This window comes from Anguilla rostrata, chromosome 6 (assembly GCF_018555375.3).
Source record: "Anguilla rostrata isolate EN2019 chromosome 6, ASM1855537v3, whole genome shotgun sequence".
Taxonomy (NCBI): Eukaryota; Metazoa; Chordata; class Actinopteri; order Anguilliformes; family Anguillidae; genus Anguilla; species Anguilla rostrata.
Window position 1 is genome coordinate 11,228,502 of NC_057938.1, and position 20,639 is coordinate 11,249,140.

Here is a 20,639-nt window from a genome sequence, read left to right on the forward strand (position 1 = left end):
TTGTAGTCATTTATTATTAAATTTGTGTTTAATTGGAAAAAGTATGAACAGACATAAAGCTATAATACTATGCCGCAATAGAAAAAAGCATTTGGTCATCCAAATCAAGGTTTAACCCTTATGCTAACCCTTTCCTTTGCTTCTTAATATAACTCTAATCTTGCCTCAATGCTTACCAAGCAAATGACAGAACACAAAAGCAGGTCTTTCTGTAAAATGGCAAAATATACATGAATGTAAATATCATGCAATAAAAGCTGATTGTACTTTTGTCTCATATTCATCTTTTGATCTCAAACCCAAATACCGTAACATATAACAAAGAAAACAAAATTCACTCCACTGTTGAAAGAAACTGTAGATTCATATATAGATGCAAAAGAGAACAGAATAATTACATACATATTCAAATACTGCCAAAAAATCTATACCTGTTGGTAATTTAAAATATAAGCAAAGGACCTCTCTGATTAACCAAACTGATGAACTGCTTATTAATATGATCCCTCCATAGTTGTTCTTTCGCATATCAATACATCCATTCTTTATGTTTATATATGAGATTTGTTTTTTGTATTTGAGATATGTTTCAACTGGTTTCGTGACAGTCTGTGAAATGTCCTTTACTATAGTATTGAAAATTTGTATAGTCGTAAAAGTGCCATTTTAATGTGTTGCAGCTGCTCCCTGATATAGGAAAAACGTCACACACTAGGGTAGTTGATTAGCCATACAACTGACTTATAGATATAGATTATAGTATCCTTTATCAAATGCAGAAAAAGTACTAATTCAATATACGTATAAAACTTGTCTTCATACAGGATAGAAATTCTGGGATTCACTGTGCTGAATGGAGCATACAAGAGTGCTGATATTCTAACCCTAACCATAACCCTAGGTCTAACCCTAACCCAAACCCTAGCTGTGACCCTAACCCTAACCCTAACCATAGGTCTAACCCTAACCCAAACCCTAGCTGTAACCCTAACCCTAACCCTAGCTGTAGCCCGATCCCTAACCGTAGCTGTAACCCTAACCCTAACGCTAACCCTAGCTCTAACCCTAACCCTTACCCTACCTCTAACCCTAACCCTAGCTGTAACCCTAACCCTAACCCTAGCTCTAACCCAAAACCTAACCCTATCCCTATCCCTAGTTGTAACCCTAACCCTAACCCTAGATCTAACCCAACCCTAACCCTAGGCCTAACCCTAGCTGTAATTCTAACCGGAACCCTTGCTATATTCCTAACCCTAACCCTAATCCTAATCCTAGCTGCAACCCTAACCCAATCCCTAGCTGTAACCTTAACCCTAACCCTAAACCTAGCTCTAACCCTTACCCTAACCCTAGCTGTAACCCTATCACTAACCCTAACCCTAAACCTAGCCCTAACCCTAGCTATAACCCTAACCCTAACCCTTGCTCTAACCCTAACCCTAAGCCTAATCCTAGCTGTAACCCAAGTCAGGAATGTTTGGATTTCTGGCAGGACATAAACCACCACCTAACATGCAATTTTGCCGATCTGACCTTTTGGGATTGAAGATTAATTTCATGTCCACTAGATGGTGCAATGTGGCAATTATATGTCACCTGTTTCCATTGTGCAGTACATGAGTACACGGTATAGCTATTACATTGTTAGTGGATGTTAGTGCATATCCTATGGCCATTGCTAAATAGATTCAAACTAAATGGACCTGTTTATTCCACTTCCCAAAATCCTGAAGTAGATTCCCCCAAATTTCATGTTCACCCAGACTTCCAAACTGAACAGTTAGCCCTGAATGGACATGTAAATTTCTGTGTCATGCTGATGTGAACAGAGGAACAGAAGAGAAATCATGTAAAGATGAAGGCTGTTATTGATGCCAAGCAGAAGATTATCAACAAGTAATGATGCAGGTCAGAAGCTCAATGCCAGTATTTTCTTGTTTATCTCTTTTTTCTTTTTACTGATGGGTAATTTTATTTTATTTTAAACTGCACGTACTATTGAATTGGGTTGAGCTCATTCCTTCGTCCAGCTGATATTTTCTGGGACCCAACAGTCACAAATGAAGAAGTGATAGCATTGAAGAAATCTACATGCAGGAATGTGTATGTAGGAGTCACCTTTGTTCTGTGTAGTGTTCTGTGAACATTTTGTGCTATGATTTCTCCCAAAAAAAAAACTCATGTAGTGTGACCTATGAAATAAAGATCACTTTTAAAGGAAGAGAAGTTGTGGACCAGTGTGTTGTCTAGGTCAGTGAGGTGTATTCCAAGATTTATATCAACAAGGTGGACTCTAGCATGTGTGTCAGTAAGGTGGATTCTAACCCTACTATACAAGGGATTAGACTTGTACAGTCTTGTGTTCAGCCTCTGACCATAGATGCATCATTCAAATAACAATCATGGAATTAATCACCCCCAACTATTCTCTTTTTATTTCCATCTGTATTCCATCAAAACATATAGCCAAGTTGTCCAAATGTATTGAAATCTGTAATAACGAACAATAATATCCAGCCTTTGAGTAAAAATTTTTAAAACAGTTATGGGTTCATAACATATTCATGTTAGCTATCCCTATAGATCATCTAAAGACATACAAACAATTAAGTCTGTTGTGTACACAATGCCCCATTGAAACCTTCCATTTAAAAATATGACAAACTTCCATTTATTTGTCATTCATCACGAGGGAAAAATGCTAGAATGTCTGTTTGTATGGACAGTATTTGTGTGTCTCTCTCATAGCCTACATTTACATGCATTACTATTATCACTTACTCATAAACACTGTACAAAAAGAAATTATATCTGAAGTAAAACACATTTTACTTTCAAGGGCCAAGTTACTTGAAATAATTTAGGAAACACTGGGTAGCACTGCTTTGGAATACAGCTTGTTTAATTTGTGTGAGCTAAGATAGCCAATATTGTTTCTTGTAACTAATTTTAATATCAATACTTTTAATGGCAGCCCTAGATTTAGTAAATTTAAATTAATTACTTACAGACAGTGCTTTGTATGTTTGAGTGATTCAGCAGTTTGAACATTGAAAATGTCTTTCTTCAAATTGCATTTTGTATAAAGACCTGAAACTGTTCAGCATGACAAATATGCAAGAATAGAGAAAATCACAAAATACTTTTTTCATGGCACTGTAGGTTTATATGTCAGGCTTATAGGCAATTTGGTGAGTTGTGCAATGCCTATGACTAGTCATCTGAATTAAATTTTTTGTATATATACGTTTTCTCATTGAAACTTACTTTATTCTGTTAAGTGGCCTGGCACTACACACCATGTCACTTTCCCCAGTAAAAATGAGAAAAAAGAGAAATTTATCAACCACATTCAACGGAAACAAATCCAAGATTCTAACATAAATTGTACATCAAAAAAGCATCAGAGGATAAATCAAAGTGCCATTGAAATAGCTTTTAAACCCACAAAACGATAAGGTTGAATGTTTTCAAAATGTTATTTATTATTCAAACACAATACACATTGCTATAAAAAAGCTGAGAAAAAAGAGAAACAATAAAAATATAAAATGTCCTGCAGTTCCATAGTTCTAATGAATTTTAAGCTATGAAGTTTCATTTTGACGGTCCTAGCTCCTCCTCCCGACTACTCCCTCCCTTAGCCATCACAACTTCCTGCCTGCTGTGATGTTAAATAAAAACTTTAGTTGTCAAATTCTTTAGTTGCCAGTTTCTCGTGGGAAAAAATTGAAACAAATCAAAACAGCAATTCAATAATTTGTGAGATGTCAATCAATATCGGTATTAGTCCCACAGTCGATGATTGTAACATTGGCATTTCGACATATTACTCAGCACTAATGGTAAGTTAATGTGAATCTCCAAAGCCAGCCCTTATAGTCTACTGTTGTTGAAGACATTGAACAGGCCAAAATTATACCAAATGTGCAGCAGGAAACCCCAAAGCAATTAACCAGCTATCTCCTCAATGTCAAAAGAGAAATGTGGCAAACAACCCATCATCCCAAATCCCATGAGGTTCTCCAAGACAATTTTGTTTTCCTTTGCTTACTTCTCCCAGAAGCCCACATCAGGTGAACGCAGGACAGAGATTTCTCAACCTGATGTACTGCCAACTCTCTGTAGAGAGGGGGAGGGAGAGAGAGAGAGAGAGAGAGAAGGAGAGAGTGGGAAAGAGAGATAGAGAGAGAGGAATGCCCGCTAAAACACAGACGTGTTTTGGCTGGCCTGACTTCACCATTTTCTCTTAAATCCAAACTTATGCTCACACGAGAGTGCCTCTATTCATCATTGGATCTTTCTTCAGTGGAATATCACAGACCAAAAATTGTATTTTTGGATGAATGTTGGAATAATAATAATAATAATAATAATAATAATAATAATAATAATAATAATAATAATAATAATAATAACAACAATAACAATAATAATACATTTTATTTATATACCACCTTTCAAGCATAGAGTACAACGTGCTTTCCAAAGCAGAGAAAAATAAGGTATAAGATTACAACACAGGGGGCTCAATAAAAGTGGCATAAAAGGGAATTACAAAATAGCAATATAGAATATATAAGAATAAAAGGCAATATTAAAACACAAAGAATAAAACAAAGAAGAACTAAGCACCGTAAAAGCAAAACACAAAAAAGAAAAAATACTTATTCCTCCAGGGTCCCTTATCTTTTAACCTCCTTGGTTAGGACACGTTTCATTACTTTCCAAGTAATCAACGCATCTTGTTAAGAAAGCACTACAGCTTTTTAAAAAAGCGTATTTTCGAAAGCTTATTTTGGTTATCTAACTCTATATTTTTGAGGTTGTTGTGTTGAAGTTAGAAACGTCAGCTACAAGAAAACACAGGATTAATGAAAGATACAGTGTGAGGGAATTATTTATGTGGATTCAAGACCCATTAAAGTAAAATCATTTTCAGTTTGTTCTCGTTCTATCCCTAAGTAAAGCTAAAAAAAAAATTAGCCTATAATTTAAAAGAAACCCAGGATTGTGCAATAAAAAATTGAAAAGCAAAACCTTAATTTGGTTTGGGACGCAATGCCAAATATGTTTTTACTTTATTTTCAAATACTTCTTGTTATTAATGTTTTAATACATTCGTACTTCAGAAAGGCTACATTTTAATCATGAAGATTAAAATGCATTTCAAGATCAAAACTATTAAACATGAAACGTGAAATAACAACTGTATATAAACTGCAGAAAATGTCAGCAAAAACCCCAGCCGCTATTTAAAAACAATACAGGAGGGACAAAACGACATTTGCTGCTGCTAAACAGGCTGAATTCTTATAGGGTGTGGCTTATCCAATTAACGGCTGTAATTCCACAGTTTATAGCATCAGTTGGATAACGTGCCAGCTGCTTATCGTGTATCATCTTTAAAAAAAACGGCACAACACTTGGAATGCTGTTCAAACAAACACAAAATGTTTCTATCTTTCGAGGAATATGACGTCAATACGTTCGGCGTAAGTTCTTGTTCGTTCTATATGATTCATGGTGGGCTACGTGAATGCCCAAATAAAAACAGATTTAAACATGTTTCATTCTGCATGAAACTATTATTAAGATGTGTAAAGGGAGAACCTATGTGTTCTACTTTTAGACAATGTTTGTTAACCTACACAGCGTAAGTGTGTATGTTTGTGTGTGTGTGTGTGCGCGCGCGTAATTTGTCATGCTGAGTTATCAGTCCAGTGAAACCATAATCAAGGTAAAGGGCATGTAGAGACACACTGTAAAGCATCAATAGACTCGAAGATGTTCAAGTGCTGGGCCAGATTCGGCCAGAAGACAAAGACTCACATTTTTCCAGGAAACTTAATCTTGTCAAAATGGCAACATCACTACTTTTATATTTGATGCAATTATATCTGAGCATGGTATGGTAACATCTTTTTTTACAACTACTAAAACTGAGGTTTCCTGTCATAAAACTAAAATTATCATCAAATTCACAATCAAACTTTTATTTAACACAATGAATCACGGGCCTGCATCACAAAGCAGGAGTACTGAGTTAGCTGGATAACTGCGCTGAGTAAAACTCAGAATTGCTCTTTTTTACTCCAGTCCATGTCCCAGATTTGGGAGGGTTCTGGGTTTTACTCTGTGCAGTTATCCAGCTAACTCTGTAACCCTGCTTTGTGATGCAGACCATTGATCACCATGGTATCAAAATTTAAAAAAATGTCCAGTTTCACTTATAATGATGACACCCCCAGGTAGTTAAAATATTTTCCACCCAAATAACAATGTGTACACCATATAATTTAAATAAATAAATGGGAAAATGGTATGTTTCTCTTTTTTATTTATTTTTTTACAGTTGTGTTCATTACAAATATTGTTTCATATTTTTTCAGAATGTACAAAAAAATGCAAGGCTATGTAACAAAATCAAAACAAAAAGGCAGTGAAATCTCAAATCTGACCCCATCACAATTACATTTTGGTTTCAACAGAAAACATGATGGGATTAATTTTGATTCAAGTACTGAATTACACAAGTTAGTAACAACAAATTACATCATACAATACTGCAAAAATAACTTCAAAAATATACATATAAACATTTAAAATGTAATAAAAACCCTGTGGCATTACCAATTCATGTTCAAGAGCACCTAATAATGGCCATAGATGTCTTATTATTAGTTCATTCTTCACTTTTCCTTGTCAACTGAAAGTATTCAGAGGATCAGAATGAATTAATGCCAACCTTATTGTGTAGTATATTGATCCTTTGCAAAAACTCAAAAATCTCTTTCGAATAAACTTTATTGCCAAATAATATTATTTTAGTTTGCTTTATGAACCTACGGGGTCCTATGGTGAAAACTGTTTGATTAAAGAAAAGGGTGGGATATTTCAGCTTAAATGAAAAAGTAGAACACATGCCAATGGACTATGTGTTTTTGTTGGTGCACTATATATATATATCTATATATCTTGAACCTTTTTACTATTTACAAAAAAATGAGATGAATGATTCTGAAAGTATATTTGAATGGAAAGTTTAACAGGATGCATTAGCCAAAAAAACTAATAATGATGCTATTTTTGAAGTACTTGCATTGCATCCATAAAATCTCAATAAAAATTAAAAAATCTCAGTGGCATCATAACAATTGTCATAAGGATACATGCACATTTCAACCAGCTTATAAAAAACATAACCAAAAGTATGTGGACACCTGACATTCAACATCTCATCCAAAATTATGGGTATTAATATGGAGTTGGTCCACCCTTTGCTGCTATAACAACCTCAACTCTTCTGGGAAGGCTTTATACTAGATGTTGGAGCATTGCTGCAGGGATTTGCTTCCATTCAGCCAGAAGAGCATTAGTAAGGCCGGACAATGATTGGGTGATTAGGCCTGGCTCACAGTTAGCTTTCTAATTGATCCCAAAGATGTTTGATATGGGTTTGAGGTCAGGGTTCTGTGAGGGCCAGTCAAGTTCTTCCACACCATTCTTGACAAAACCATATGGACCTTCTATATGCACCTCGCTGTGTGCCCAGGGACATTGTCATGCTGAAACAGGAATGGGACTTCCCCATGCTGTTGGGGAAGCACAGAATCATCTAGAATGTGATGGTTTGCTGTAGCATTAAGATTTGCCTTTACTGGAACTAAGGGGCTTAGCCAAAACCATGAAAAACAGCCCCAGACCAAGGGGTGTCCAGATACTTTTGGCCATATAGTGTACAACAAATAGTTTCATGGCATTATTGGAACAATGCAGTACTTCCCATAACATTCTTTCCAACCTTTTGTTAAATGATATAAGCTGTTCACGTCATTTATGTATTTTTACGACAGGCTTATGGCCATTATTTGACCCACTTCAAGCAAAGCATTACAATATAAACAAGCAGACCAGACACTCTGCTACTAGACACCCTCTTCGAGCTCCGGCTGCAGCTGCAGGGCTAGGAATAGTGGTCACGTCCACTAGTGTACCTTTCATCTTTACACATAGTCTTTCCCTGGTCTGCTGGCCGTCTTTGGGTAGTTCCGTGCCGGTCCCGACGAGCCCCCCATGCAGTTACAGCACAGGAAGGCACCTCCCAGAATTGAGAGGGCGGCTGCACCCCAGCCCACGAACAGGGCATTCCCAAACTCGTACCTGCAAACGCAACACCGGTGAATACCACTGGATGGACTTCACATTGGCATTTTAATATAATAAACAGGTATTATAGAGCTTCCTACAGAGATTTTGAAACTTGTTCTTGTACTGTATTCTTTTCATCCCAAGGCCTACCAATGCACAGCTTAATAGCATTTGCTTAATGACTAGTTCTCTTTCTATCAGCATTCCCCTAAAATGCTAAACTTTGGAGTACCCCATATATTAACACTTCCTACACTTTTGCTAAACTTTATTGGCTCATCCTGATTGTGTGCAATTAAACAAAAAAAGTAGGCGTGACTTTCAGGGTATTTGCATAATGCATATTCTTGCGTTCATGAAGGAACATGTTAACTGCTTGGTTAAGAATGGATTCAACAGTTCAAGCCCAAGCATGGGAAAGCCATGAGCCAATGTAATGGCAGCAAACAGAAGGTTGAGAGTGACCGTACTGGTGCATACAGAGTGTTGCACCTCTCCCTCTATGCTCTGACATAACAGGGCACAGGTGACTGTCTCACACTTCGTAGAACATACCTGCCATTTGTTGGTGTGAAGGGGTTGTAGAAATTAGCAGTAATTCTGTTCCCATACCAGGAGGTTGCTACCAGAGCGGCGAGACCTGTAAAATCACCAAAGAATCTGTGTTAAAATACTTTGCACTCCGTTCCAATAAAAACGTGATTTAGTATCTGCTCTGTACTGGGTTTGCGTGATCTCTGTCAGAGCTGAACTAATGCTGAGCGGTTTCCTGTACTGTGTGCGGAGCAGGAAACGCTCTCTTACCTGCGATGATGAAGCAGATGCCTCCGGCCAAGGCCACTTTGGCCTTCTGCTGCGCGTCGTTCTCTAGGCAGGTGGTGCACTGCATGCCCACCATGGCCACCATTACGGAGATAAACGACAGGACGATGCCCACGATCATCAGGGCTCTGGTGGCTTGAGTTTCCGCTGAGGGACAGAGTGAAAAAAAAAAGAAAGGTCAGTCCCATGATGCACCACGCTGTAGTCTCCCAACTCTCTAAAATCGCAACTTTTTAAAAAATGCTTGGTTGACAATCTGCTCTTGTACGCCTCTAACATCACATTCTTAATTTCCAGCAGTTAAAATGAGTTATTTGTACAGTATACTCAACATTAAGTTATTCAGGATAGAAAGTAAGCTCATAAATAACATAATAATCACAGCTGAATGCTTCATACAATACTTGTGAAGCAGAATAAGCACATACGTTTATAATTTTTTTATCAAAAAGAGAAGAGTGAGGCCAAGTCGTTCCAGTTGTCCTCTTCTATGCTTTTCTTTGTCTCTTTTTTTCTAAAAACCTGATTTACTTTTTTTGATGTACTTTTTTTGGACTATATATATATATATATATATAGTGTGTGATAGTCGGGCAATCATATACATAACCATTAATATATTTATTTTTTTTAAGAAAAAAGGTGAGGGGGAGGGGGGTTAAATGTTCTTATGGGTGTGGCCCTCTAAACTATAGCTTTAGGGAGTACATTTTTAATTCCACTGTGCTTGTGCTGTCTAGGCATTCCCTAAACGTGTACGTACATGTAGGACAGGCCTGCCGAGTCGTAGGCTTTATCTCAGGCTATGCAATTTACTATGGTTGTTTTTCATTCAATGCTTCAGGCTTAAAACACTTCATAGAGCATGCCCTTGAAATAGGCTACTATTATAATTCTGATATGAAACCAATTTTCTTATTCATTTCCAACGTAACAAGAAAATATCTATGCAATTTTTTCACAATACATTTCAATATAAATATTTTAAGATTTTAAATGAGACCAAATATTGTTTATATGTACATACAAAAATGTGACAAACTAACCTGTACAGCAGCATAAACCATACGGATTCACAGATCAATGGTTTATGGTACAGTATGATACAGTTAAATATGGTACAGTATGGTAGATTTAAATGTTCATCGTGTGCAGTCGAAAACAGAAAAAAATATTGAAAACAGCAATATCGACGGTTTTTGTTTCATACTTACTCGGAAGCTCGAGGAGAGAGTCGAACGCTTTACATTGTATCTGCCCGGTACTCTGAGAAACACACGACATCCAGAGCCCTTCGTACATCGCTACCGCTGTCACAATGTTGTCCCCCGAGAACGAAGAGGCTTTCCACTCGGGCATGGCTGTGGATGCTATCAACCCAATGAAGCCTATGAAAGCCAGCGTAAAGCCAAGGAGCTGTATTCCTGAGTTTGCCATTGTCCCAAGGCCGAAAACAATATTTTATAAAGCCTAAACGCGAAAGAGAAATACGCTGTCCCACAAAAATATATATATGGTCAGAACTTTTGAAAGTTGAAAAAGTTTAAAAGAAATTCTGGTTGTAAACTTCCTTGACAAAAACTCTGTTCTGCTCTGTACTACTGAGTCTCTCGCAGTTCCACCTGAATGAGGATGCTGTGAGACTCAACCCAAATTTAAGCAGGCAAGGGAATACGCCGGATCTCCCCCTGGTGGTTTCTGCTACAGGATGACATGAATAACCCTAACCACTGTATCTCTAAATTTTTAGGACCAAAAGGACGAATGACGTCACATTTACAGCACACCTACGATAATGAACATAGGGATTGTGAGTAATAGTCACACGCTATTGGTCCATTAATTTGCGTCATAGTCTATTAACTGATACCCTGAAACCAAAACTTATTAATATTTACTGTTTCTGAGCGAAATAAATCTGTTAATTGTGCGTTAACCATTTCACCTTTTTTCATATGAAGATATGATTATTCAGAAAAGCTACTGCAAATTCTGCACTACAAGTCCTTGTCTGGAGAGTAAGTGTTTATAGGCCAGTAAATATTGTTAGGCATCCTTATCTTTCTTATAAACACAGGCCCATTTTTCAGCCCACACGTACATTCAGATAATGAGGACAGGAAAACAATTTCCTGGCTTCCTCTATGCTGTTTAAAAAAAAAAAAAATTTTTATCAAGATTGGATCACTGGCCAGTAAACATAATTAAAGCAAAGAGAGTGACAGAGCCAGTTGAATACAGAATTAGTCTCAACACCCAACTGGGATGAGGCTGTGTGTTCTGCAGACTGGAAAGAAGGCCAGGAAAATGGTAGTTTCCTGGAAATGAAAATTCCTGGAATTTTCTGTGACAGTCTTGATAACATAGCAGCTTAATACTGCTACATTCCAGAACCGAGGACCTCTTAGGATTCATAGATGGCATTCTATATCTGGCCTACTACCTTCTGATGCATCACTTTTTGTCTTTAGAACAGTTAGGTCTCAGTTTGCTAGCTTGGTGAAATGCAGTGTGGGTTCTGTAGTTTCAGAAAATATATTCTGGACACACATTGGTACATGTGTTTGGACAAACATTGTTGAAATCTCGTTCAACAGTGCACCTAAGGTTAAATATATGCAGTTTAAGTACCGCTAACTATAATAAACATTTGCAAATAATATAAGTTACCAGCAAAATCATTATCAAATGTTCTTTAAAGAAAACTGTTTTTTTTCTCTTACAAAACATAGTTGTATTTACACACTGGTTTTGAAAAAATGGAGGAAACATGGACCTAAGGGAATATGACATCATGGCCATCAAGCAGCTGTATGGTGTCATTGCATTTACTTCTTGGAGGATTGCAAATGGAGCACACCACAAACTGTAATGAGAGTGAATTACTGCCTTCCTAATTACTACTTTGGTATCACAGAACATAATACACTGGAGGTGCTTTCAATGGCTCAGAATACCTGTGAAACAACCTAAAAAATAAAATAAAAATTAAAAAATTTTTAAACGAATAAATATTCAGATCTATGGCAATTGCTTCACACAAGAATAAAGGACCTATTATTCCAAAGGTTGAACAATAACATTGGGAGAGAGATATCACCCCTGCCCATATTTTCCCCCAAATTTCAGTTAACATTTCTTCTTTAAAGCTCCTATAATGGTACGACAAGAGAGGACATGTGATATTGTTAGCCATATGATGTTTCTTCACCACACCAGTGCAGTTCATTTCATGGACACAGACATAGACAACAGAAAGTAAGATTCATCCCTATTTAGGAGTCAATGACTCATTACTGCTTAAAGAGGAAAAGCAAACACATTTTGGAGTGTACCGGCCTATTTCAGCAATGTCTATGGACAACACACTTTCAGCCCTGCTGACTCATTATGTATAATGAGCTGGGATTGAATATGTGGAAGCGAGCAAATCAAACTTAAATTCGCAGGAACAGCCTTCTTTTACCTTTTATACTTTTTAAAATTATCATCCCTTATTTCAGCCCATGTCTATGAATAATGGTTTTATTCATAGACATGAATAAATACTTTTCATAAATACTTTAAATTCACTTTTTTATTAATATATTCCTGTTTTTAATAAGTATTTTAACTATTTTCCCCATTCTTGATTTAAGAAACATAGTCAACACTTGTAAGAACTGCACTGTAGCATTTGAGAGCTTGAGATAATTCTGACCTCAGATGTACAGACAGAGTTCTTTCCACTGACGAGCCCCAGCATGAACTACCCACCTTGGTCTTTCTTTGCTTCAGCACGCTGTGACTCATTGGTGAAACTAACCCCCCTTTCAAAAAACAACACGCACACAGTAACAAATACATGCACACACAAACGCATTGACACAGTGCTCTTTTTTGAAACCACATGTCCATGGAGCTGATTGAATTGCTCTTAAAAAGATGTGTAGAATTCATGTCTGGGGGCTATTTAAAATGAAATCTAATAAATGGACTTGATTTCATCAATGGATTTCCAATTCGTATCCAATACTTTTTAACATGGTGTCTTACCTTCAACAAATTGTAGCCCCCTACCAGCAAAAACACTGGAAGTTTTTTAATTCATTAACACCTAAACTTCAAATTCTGGCACTTCATGCCACACACCACAGTCTTTTTTTAATTCCACCCTAATTTCACCATGACATTTTATGGGCAGCAGTGTGACTACAGCTGCAGTAATACTATAAAAACACCGTGCCCTGTGCTTTCAGATGCCCGCCTTTTCTCAGTTCACCTCCCCCACACTGAAACGAGTGGGATATGCCTCTACCTGCACAGCCGCTGAGTAAGAGCCAGAGAATGTGGAGATGGGGGGATGAGACAAAGCTGCCTCAATGATAGGGGGGAGCTATAGCAACACTGAGGAATAACAGCAAGGGAACCGCGCTGTTCCTGAAGGGTGCAACAATAGTAAAATAGAGTGGTTAAACAGCACTGAACACTGTTGTTTTTCAGTTAGTGGGTTCTTACCAGTGGACTGTTTCAGGTTTACATTTGTCCCAGTGATGTTGATTATGAACTTGTGGCTTTTTAATGTAAAAGACTTGGAATGAATCAAATCTCATAATAGCCTGGGCATCCACAGCAGGTTTAATTTAAGGAGTGCAGCCTGGGTGAAAATGCTGTTTTTGGCACATGTACAGCTCATGGAATGTGTGCTGGTCATTACAAATGCCCTCACAAAGATGCAAACAATACCATAAAAGGTAAATTGCATAATAACGGTGTAGATGCAGATGTTATTTCTTTTATTCCTGTATCTGATTGGCTGGCTTCACTTCATTATGACAGGAAGTCCTTCTGTGGACATTGTGCAGGCAGGGTTACATTGCAGTTGATCTTGGGTTAATATTCCCTTGTGTGAAGGAACTATATTTGATTATTATTTAAACTGATGAATATATTATATACAATAATATATTCAAAATATGTGGATCATTAAATCAGAGATTATGGAATGTACAGTACAACATGTAAAATACACTTTGTGCATTTTTTAGAATGTTACATTAAAACCATAACCACAGTTATATAATGTTATATGTATGAAGTATCTGATATACAAATTTTGTCATTTGCAATATTACTAGCTTCCTAATTTCTAATACACAGCACTTCCAATCCCTTCCTTTCACAGTCGGTACTCTTTTCTGTATTTTTAAATGTTTAGCATTCTGTTGTTTGCACTTGGCAAGGTGACAGCAATTTCTTATAACTGAAGGGGACTGCATCAAGGTTTCCCAAATTGGAATGTTAAAAAAAAACTGAAAAATGTTTTCAATGTAATTAATAACTGATGAGATTATTCAACATTTGTGCCAGTTTTACACAGATCCATATAATGGCAAGTATGTTACACACTCAGTATTTAACAGGGTGTAATGGATGTTGGACAATGATATCAAAGGTTAAATATTTTATTGAGCTAGAGGTTCTTAACCACATGATGGGCAATCAGGGCTGTAACCAGGGTCAAAATTTTTGTGAGATCCATATTACAAACATGAGACATGAGGCTCCTTTACAATGACAAAACAAAACACTGCAGAACATGTATACTACACCTATTTCAAATGCAGAAACTGCTCTGTTTTTCACAACCAACAACAAAAAAAAAAAAGAAAGAAAAAGTCGAAGTCAGCCACACAACCAGGGCGTGTGTTGACAATCATCAAACCTGACTACCAATCAGCGATTGGGCAGGGAGTGGAGCCACCGTATTATCAGAGCAAATTGAAATTTCATAATCAGGGGAGCATTTCATGGGAAAACCCAATAAATTACAGAGATCTGGACCTCAGCGTCCTCATAGCTAGTTATGACAATGCCTACAATACGTATTGCCACACATATGTTATGACTACGAAATACTGTGATCAACTGTTCATGGTCCAAACCAAGGGGGAGTTTCATTGGTGCAGTATTGCACAATATTTCACATAGATACTGATGGGAGGTTAAGTCCAGGGATAATTTAAAAACATTGCACACTTTCTGACGATGGACTTCCATATGAACAACCCCCACAAAACGGGGGCAACTAAGCAACAGTATGTAAACTACCTTGTATTAAGGTACTATTAATGAATTAAGTAAATACTCTGAAACAGTAAAAAGATCCACGTGGAACGTCCAATGAAAAGCATGTCTCTAGGGCTTTAGTAACAGCTGAAATCATGTGAAATTCACTCCACCGAAACTCAAGTGTCAGACTACAGCAGGTTCTATCATGATCAGAGGTTTTATTTGTTCAAACCTTCAGGGTTTGCTGTTGCAGTCACAATGACAATAAAATCACTTTGAAAACACTGACCTCTGGTGGCAGATCTGAGAAGCAACTGGTTGGCCTGTAAAAGCAATGTCTCCATCCCATGCTCCTGAGGTCATGCTGCACAAACTCATTTTTATTTCAGTCACACCCAATTAACTGTTTAATTGGGTGTTTTATTAAATGCAAGCAATGTAATTTAGAGCTCAATTGGAAGGAAAACCAGTAAACACAGAGTCATCCCAGGGCCAGGGTTACAAAAGTAGTAGAAAGAATGTTGTGTCAGGTCTCCAATCTAGGTCTATCAGAGATTTAAAGTAAGCACCATTCAAATAGAAACCTGTAGGTGCATGGTGCATTGTCAGAGGGGACTAATGCACAAGTAGCTTGAAGAGCTATGGCCAGCTTCAAGTCTTTCTTTCTCTGGGTTTCCTTTTGGCATAATGTTATAGGTATAGCTGTATAAGATCTGTCTCACAGTGCTTTCCTTTGTTAATATACAAATAGTTGTTAGCATTGGGTTAACGTTGCTTTCTTACTTATTAATTATAATTGGGCCTTTTGTGCCTTCTTGGTGTTATTGCATTTTTTTATTCCTGAGACTGACGCTGACGTTCTCCACTTTATGGACAGCTAAGTGATTATAATGTAATGTAATACACTTTTCCCCTGCAGAGATGAAGCCAATTGTTTCCACATATTCTACATGCAAGTTCATTTATAAGCCTTACATATTGCCCATCTACTCACTCATGGTATGAGGGAAAACAGCAGAGTTTCTGGCATGACCAGGGCTATCTCTCAGAGCCTGAGCCTTTTCTGAATATGACTGTTCCACAAAAATAGGCAAAGTAACAACATTTGACCACTAGAGGTCAATATAAGCAAAGAATCTGATTCTTGTTTGAGACATTGGTGGTGTTCTTGACTTGGTAAGCTTACCATGGATATCATTGAGGATGTTGATCAATGATGTGTGGATTTACTGGTAAAACCTCTAGTAAAACTGATCCACAATTCATTTTCCAAATCCAAGAGTTAACACAGCTGGCTGTTAATGGTTTTCAATGTCATTGCTCCATGCTTGACTCAACACTGCAGAACCTGCACATTTCTTATCGAAAGCAGTAGATACCTGGCCAGTTCAGTATAAACTGTGATGGTCAGACAATGTAAATATACAAAATGTGCTATTAAGTATTCCAATTTTATATCTGTACATATCTACATTTTTATTTCCTCATGACATTTTGTCCACAAAATCACCTAGCTAAGTCTCATCCGTGGTCTTAATGATGTCACAAATGATGTTTCAGTTGAAGGACTAAAGCTCTTAATGTCCAGTCACATCAGTGAGAATGCCAATGCCTGACTGTTTTAAAGACTCCCTCCACAAAAAAATGTGTTTTTTTATTTATTGTTAACTCCTCTTGGAAGCAAGACTCTCACTAGTCACTACATAGGTTTATTTTTGTGCTGAACTGTTTTTCACCAGAGTGCCTTTTTCACATTCTTCCACTCTAGACAGAGCTTCTCCATACTTCCCTGAAATCTCAGTCGGGAACGTACACGTACGTCCAGAACATAAAAGATATTCAATATTTGTGATTTCACAAATATATCAAACCTATCATGGTCCACCATGCAAAGATATGCAAATTACTGGTAAACTGAAACCTTACCACACAGAAAGCTGACTAGTGAGTGACATTATTGTGACAGTTGGTGTGTTGAACATGACAGACTGCGCAGTTTTAGGAAGCAATCCTGAGGTAGGAACTCAGTTCGTCGCACTTGCTGTACATCGCTTTGGATAAAATAATCTGCCAAATAAAGGTAATGTAATGTAATGTTCCGCTCGTTACCAAAGGAGCCCATTTTATAATAAAAATGGGTGGAATTTATTTGTAAAAATTGCATAGTTGGGCCTGACAGCATAGAGGGAATCTGTGTTTGTAGCACACATTTCACAGACGACTGCTTTGAGAATGTTATGCAGAAGTCGATGGATTTTGTGAAGAAATTGATTTTGAATCTGGATGTCGTGCCTACTGTGTATACTGTGTATCCCAGGATCACAGCAGCAAGTGTTGCCAATCTACATATTCATAGATTCTGGCATTCTCAATGAGGGTAAATGTGTAGAGATGTTGAATGAATGACTGAATCCTTGCATTTATATAGCACTTTTCCGAACGCTCAAAGTGCTTTACAGTGATGAGTGGGAACTCCACTCACCCATGATCAATGTGTAGCACCCACCTGGGTGATGCACGGCAGCCATTTTGCGCCAGAATGCTCAACACACATTAGCTAAGATGGAGAGGGAGAGAACATTTTTTAGCCAATTAAATCAGGGGATGATTAGGTGGCAAGTTGGAGAGAGCCAGATTGGGAATTTAGCCAGGACTCCGGGGAACACCCTCCTCTTTGCGACAAGTGTCATGGAGATCTTTAGTGACCACAGTGAGTCAGGACCTTGGTTTAACATCTCATCCGAAAGACGGCATCTCCTACAGTACAGTGTCCCCATCACTCCACTGGGGCATTGGGGTTTATTTGACCAGAGGGAAGATTGCCCCCTGCTGGCCCACCAACACCACTTCCAGCAGAAATTCAGTATTCCCTGGTGGTCTCCCAAGTACTAACCAAGCCCACACTTGCTTAGCTTCAGCCATTCGGCAGTAGCAGGGTGCATGGTGGTATGGCTGCTATTACCAAGCCATTTTAGTTTATTGAATATCTTTGGTGAAAAAACCATACTAAACTAATTATTATTCAATATAGGATATTTTTTTAAGGTTTTAAAAATACATCTGGAGGGGTACTTCAAGTCGGTAGGTGAAAAAAAGAACATTGAGAACTTTAAACATTCACTCTCAGATACCCTTTAGGGTTGAGGTCATATCAATTAGAGGATTATTGAGTAATGCGCCATAGTACTTTTGCACCATTAATATTGAGTTAAATTTTATATTGACTTCAACATCAAATATAGACCACATGGACACATGACACAGATGCTGGTGTTGGAGAAATCCTGGGATAAGCTTTTCTTCAATACCAGATCTCACTATCCCGTTATGTTTTACAAAGGCTATATATCTCATGACCAAAAAATATAGATTCATTGATATGACTGGACATTTTCATGCAGTAAAAAGCAAAAAGTGTAATATCTACAGGAAGTGTGTTAAATGAAATGATGCACAGGAAATTATGGACATTTTCACAAGTAACTCAAAATCCAGATATTATCTAAAACATTATCAAGATCTATCGTTGTCTAAGACTTTATTGTACTAGAAATCTCATTTTCATTTCAGTATATTTATATTTAAAACTGCCAACTGAAACTATGTAATTTTGTGCAGGTATGAAAATTCTGTTGGTGCATTTTTTCCTGCTGGTGTCAAAGCAGCACGTATTTCATGGAATAGGCAGCATTTATGAAAATACAGGTTCTGAATATATTAGGCCTCGCATTCAGATAGCTGTTAGTTTTCATATGCGTTTGCCTCCTCTGTGTGTGCACCTACAGCCTCGAGTGCCAAGCTCAAACCAGTCCGCTGTCATTCCTGTGGGACAGAGTGAACAGTGCCCAGGGCCAAACAGCCTGTGCACTTCTGCACTGGGGGATGGGAATCCTTTCTTTTTTTTCTAATGCTAAAGCCTTCACTCCACTGTTCCACTGAGCAATCGTGTGTTCTGCTTTACCCCAGTCCCACTATGGTTATGCCATCGGTGGTCAATGTATACCCGAGCCCTCCATTTAAGACAGACTGAAGCCAGTACATTGTTCATTGTTGTGTACAATTTCATCAAATGTACTATTTATAAACAGAGTTTATATTATGATGAAATAAAGCATGCATTTTTTTTTAATTACAGGAACCTATATACTAATCTTACAACCTAAAATTGAACCTAAAAGTAGGGGAGAGGCTGTGCAGTGCTTCCTTGTTGTTTTCATTTGCTGAAGGAGACAGTGAATCTATTATCACACTGCAGACGTGCACAGTCTCCCATACTCACCTATGCCTGCTTCAATCAGGCTCAACCTGTTTCTGTGGCAATCTTTAGGGCTGATTTTACAGAAGCCTCTTTCCTTACTGAACCCATACTGGCCGTATGTCCATAGGCAAGTAGCATCCACTTCAGTCAATGCACCAGCAAGTACCCTGACAAAACAAATAACAAAAATAAAACAAAGTTTAAGGAGAAGCTATATCACCACAGGTCATTTTGCATTAAAGTGGAACCCAAATGTTACCTTTGTTCACAGTCATATAAATGGTTGTGTTTGAGAACAGTTCTATTTGTGAAATCTGAAGAGATCTACATTAGATAAATCAAACAGTATAGTGTGGGAGGCAAGGACCACTGATCTTCCTTATTCTGCTTCACAGAGATACCAAGCTTACAATGGGCCCCCAATGAAATTCTGGGGGCCCACTGCATTATAGGTAACTTATCACGATTTATATTTTGGTACATTGTATTTTGTACATATTAAGCAGAAGATGTGGGACATTATGAATAATCAGAACCAATAATTATAATGGACAACACTGTCTGCTGTGATGTTGATTGCACAAGCACCGCTCATCTTCAGTTACATTACATGTATGCTACATGCAAACTTTACAAACTAAAACTAACAGCAATTACTCCTCATAAAACTCTGGTGATATTTACGGTACCCCAAAGTTTCTTCAGGTAAAAATGCTTTACGTATAGTCATTGTTGAGGGTTAAGAGCCTTGCATTGCATGTTTTCTACAACCTCCTATACCGGTTTTTCTTGACGGTGCCCCAGGCTTATCAGTCGGAGAAGAAACATGTAAATCCGGTGAATTAAAACTAGAGTTTGGATCCAGTGCAGCAGAGAGAGCAAGCCATCGATTGCCTGACAGGACAGCTTCCACAATGGTGTCCAGAAGTTTCGAGATAGTGCACTTTATGTGTTTAATAGGGAATACTCGACAAGTTTCACTGACGTTGGGTGTGTAGCTTTCTCTCCCTATTTTTTAACCCACGACTCAAGACTCAAGACTGTCTGCGTAAAGGACCTGTGCGCGTGCACAATCAACCTGTCCTGCTACAGGTAAGTACACAGCTGCCAGCTTGTTAGACCAACACATTTTCTGCGTGTTTAATTCGTGTACAATATTTGTTGTTACCGGACGCATTGCGTGGCGTGGTAAGAAACTTGGTGAAATAATATCCGCTTTAAGCCTATGTTGTGGCTTCCAAAATATGAGGTATTTAACATTAAATTTATTTTTATACATTGGAAACGTGCACACTTTACGCAGAAATACATGTCTATGATCATCCACTACAACGTCGTGAAACTAAATTGTTAC

General features: G+C 37.7%; 1 protein-coding gene across 1 annotated transcript; it reads right to left on the reverse strand.

Moving 5' to 3' along the window:
* Positions 1 to 6,326: 6,326 nt before the first annotated feature.
* Positions 6,327 to 10,662, reverse strand: LOC135256510 (claudin-1-like). The gene is made up of 4 exons (XM_064338332.1): positions 10,191 to 10,662; positions 8,959 to 9,123; positions 8,710 to 8,794; positions 6,327 to 8,166 (listed from the first exon to the last, which is right to left on the reverse strand). Exons 1-4 carry the CDS (start codon positions 10,411 to 10,413, stop codon positions 8,010 to 8,012), a joined length of 630 nt encoding a protein of 209 aa, XP_064194402.1. The 5' UTR covers positions 10,414 to 10,662; the 3' UTR covers positions 6,327 to 8,009.
* Between the last annotated feature and the right edge of the window lie 9,977 nt (positions 10,663 to 20,639).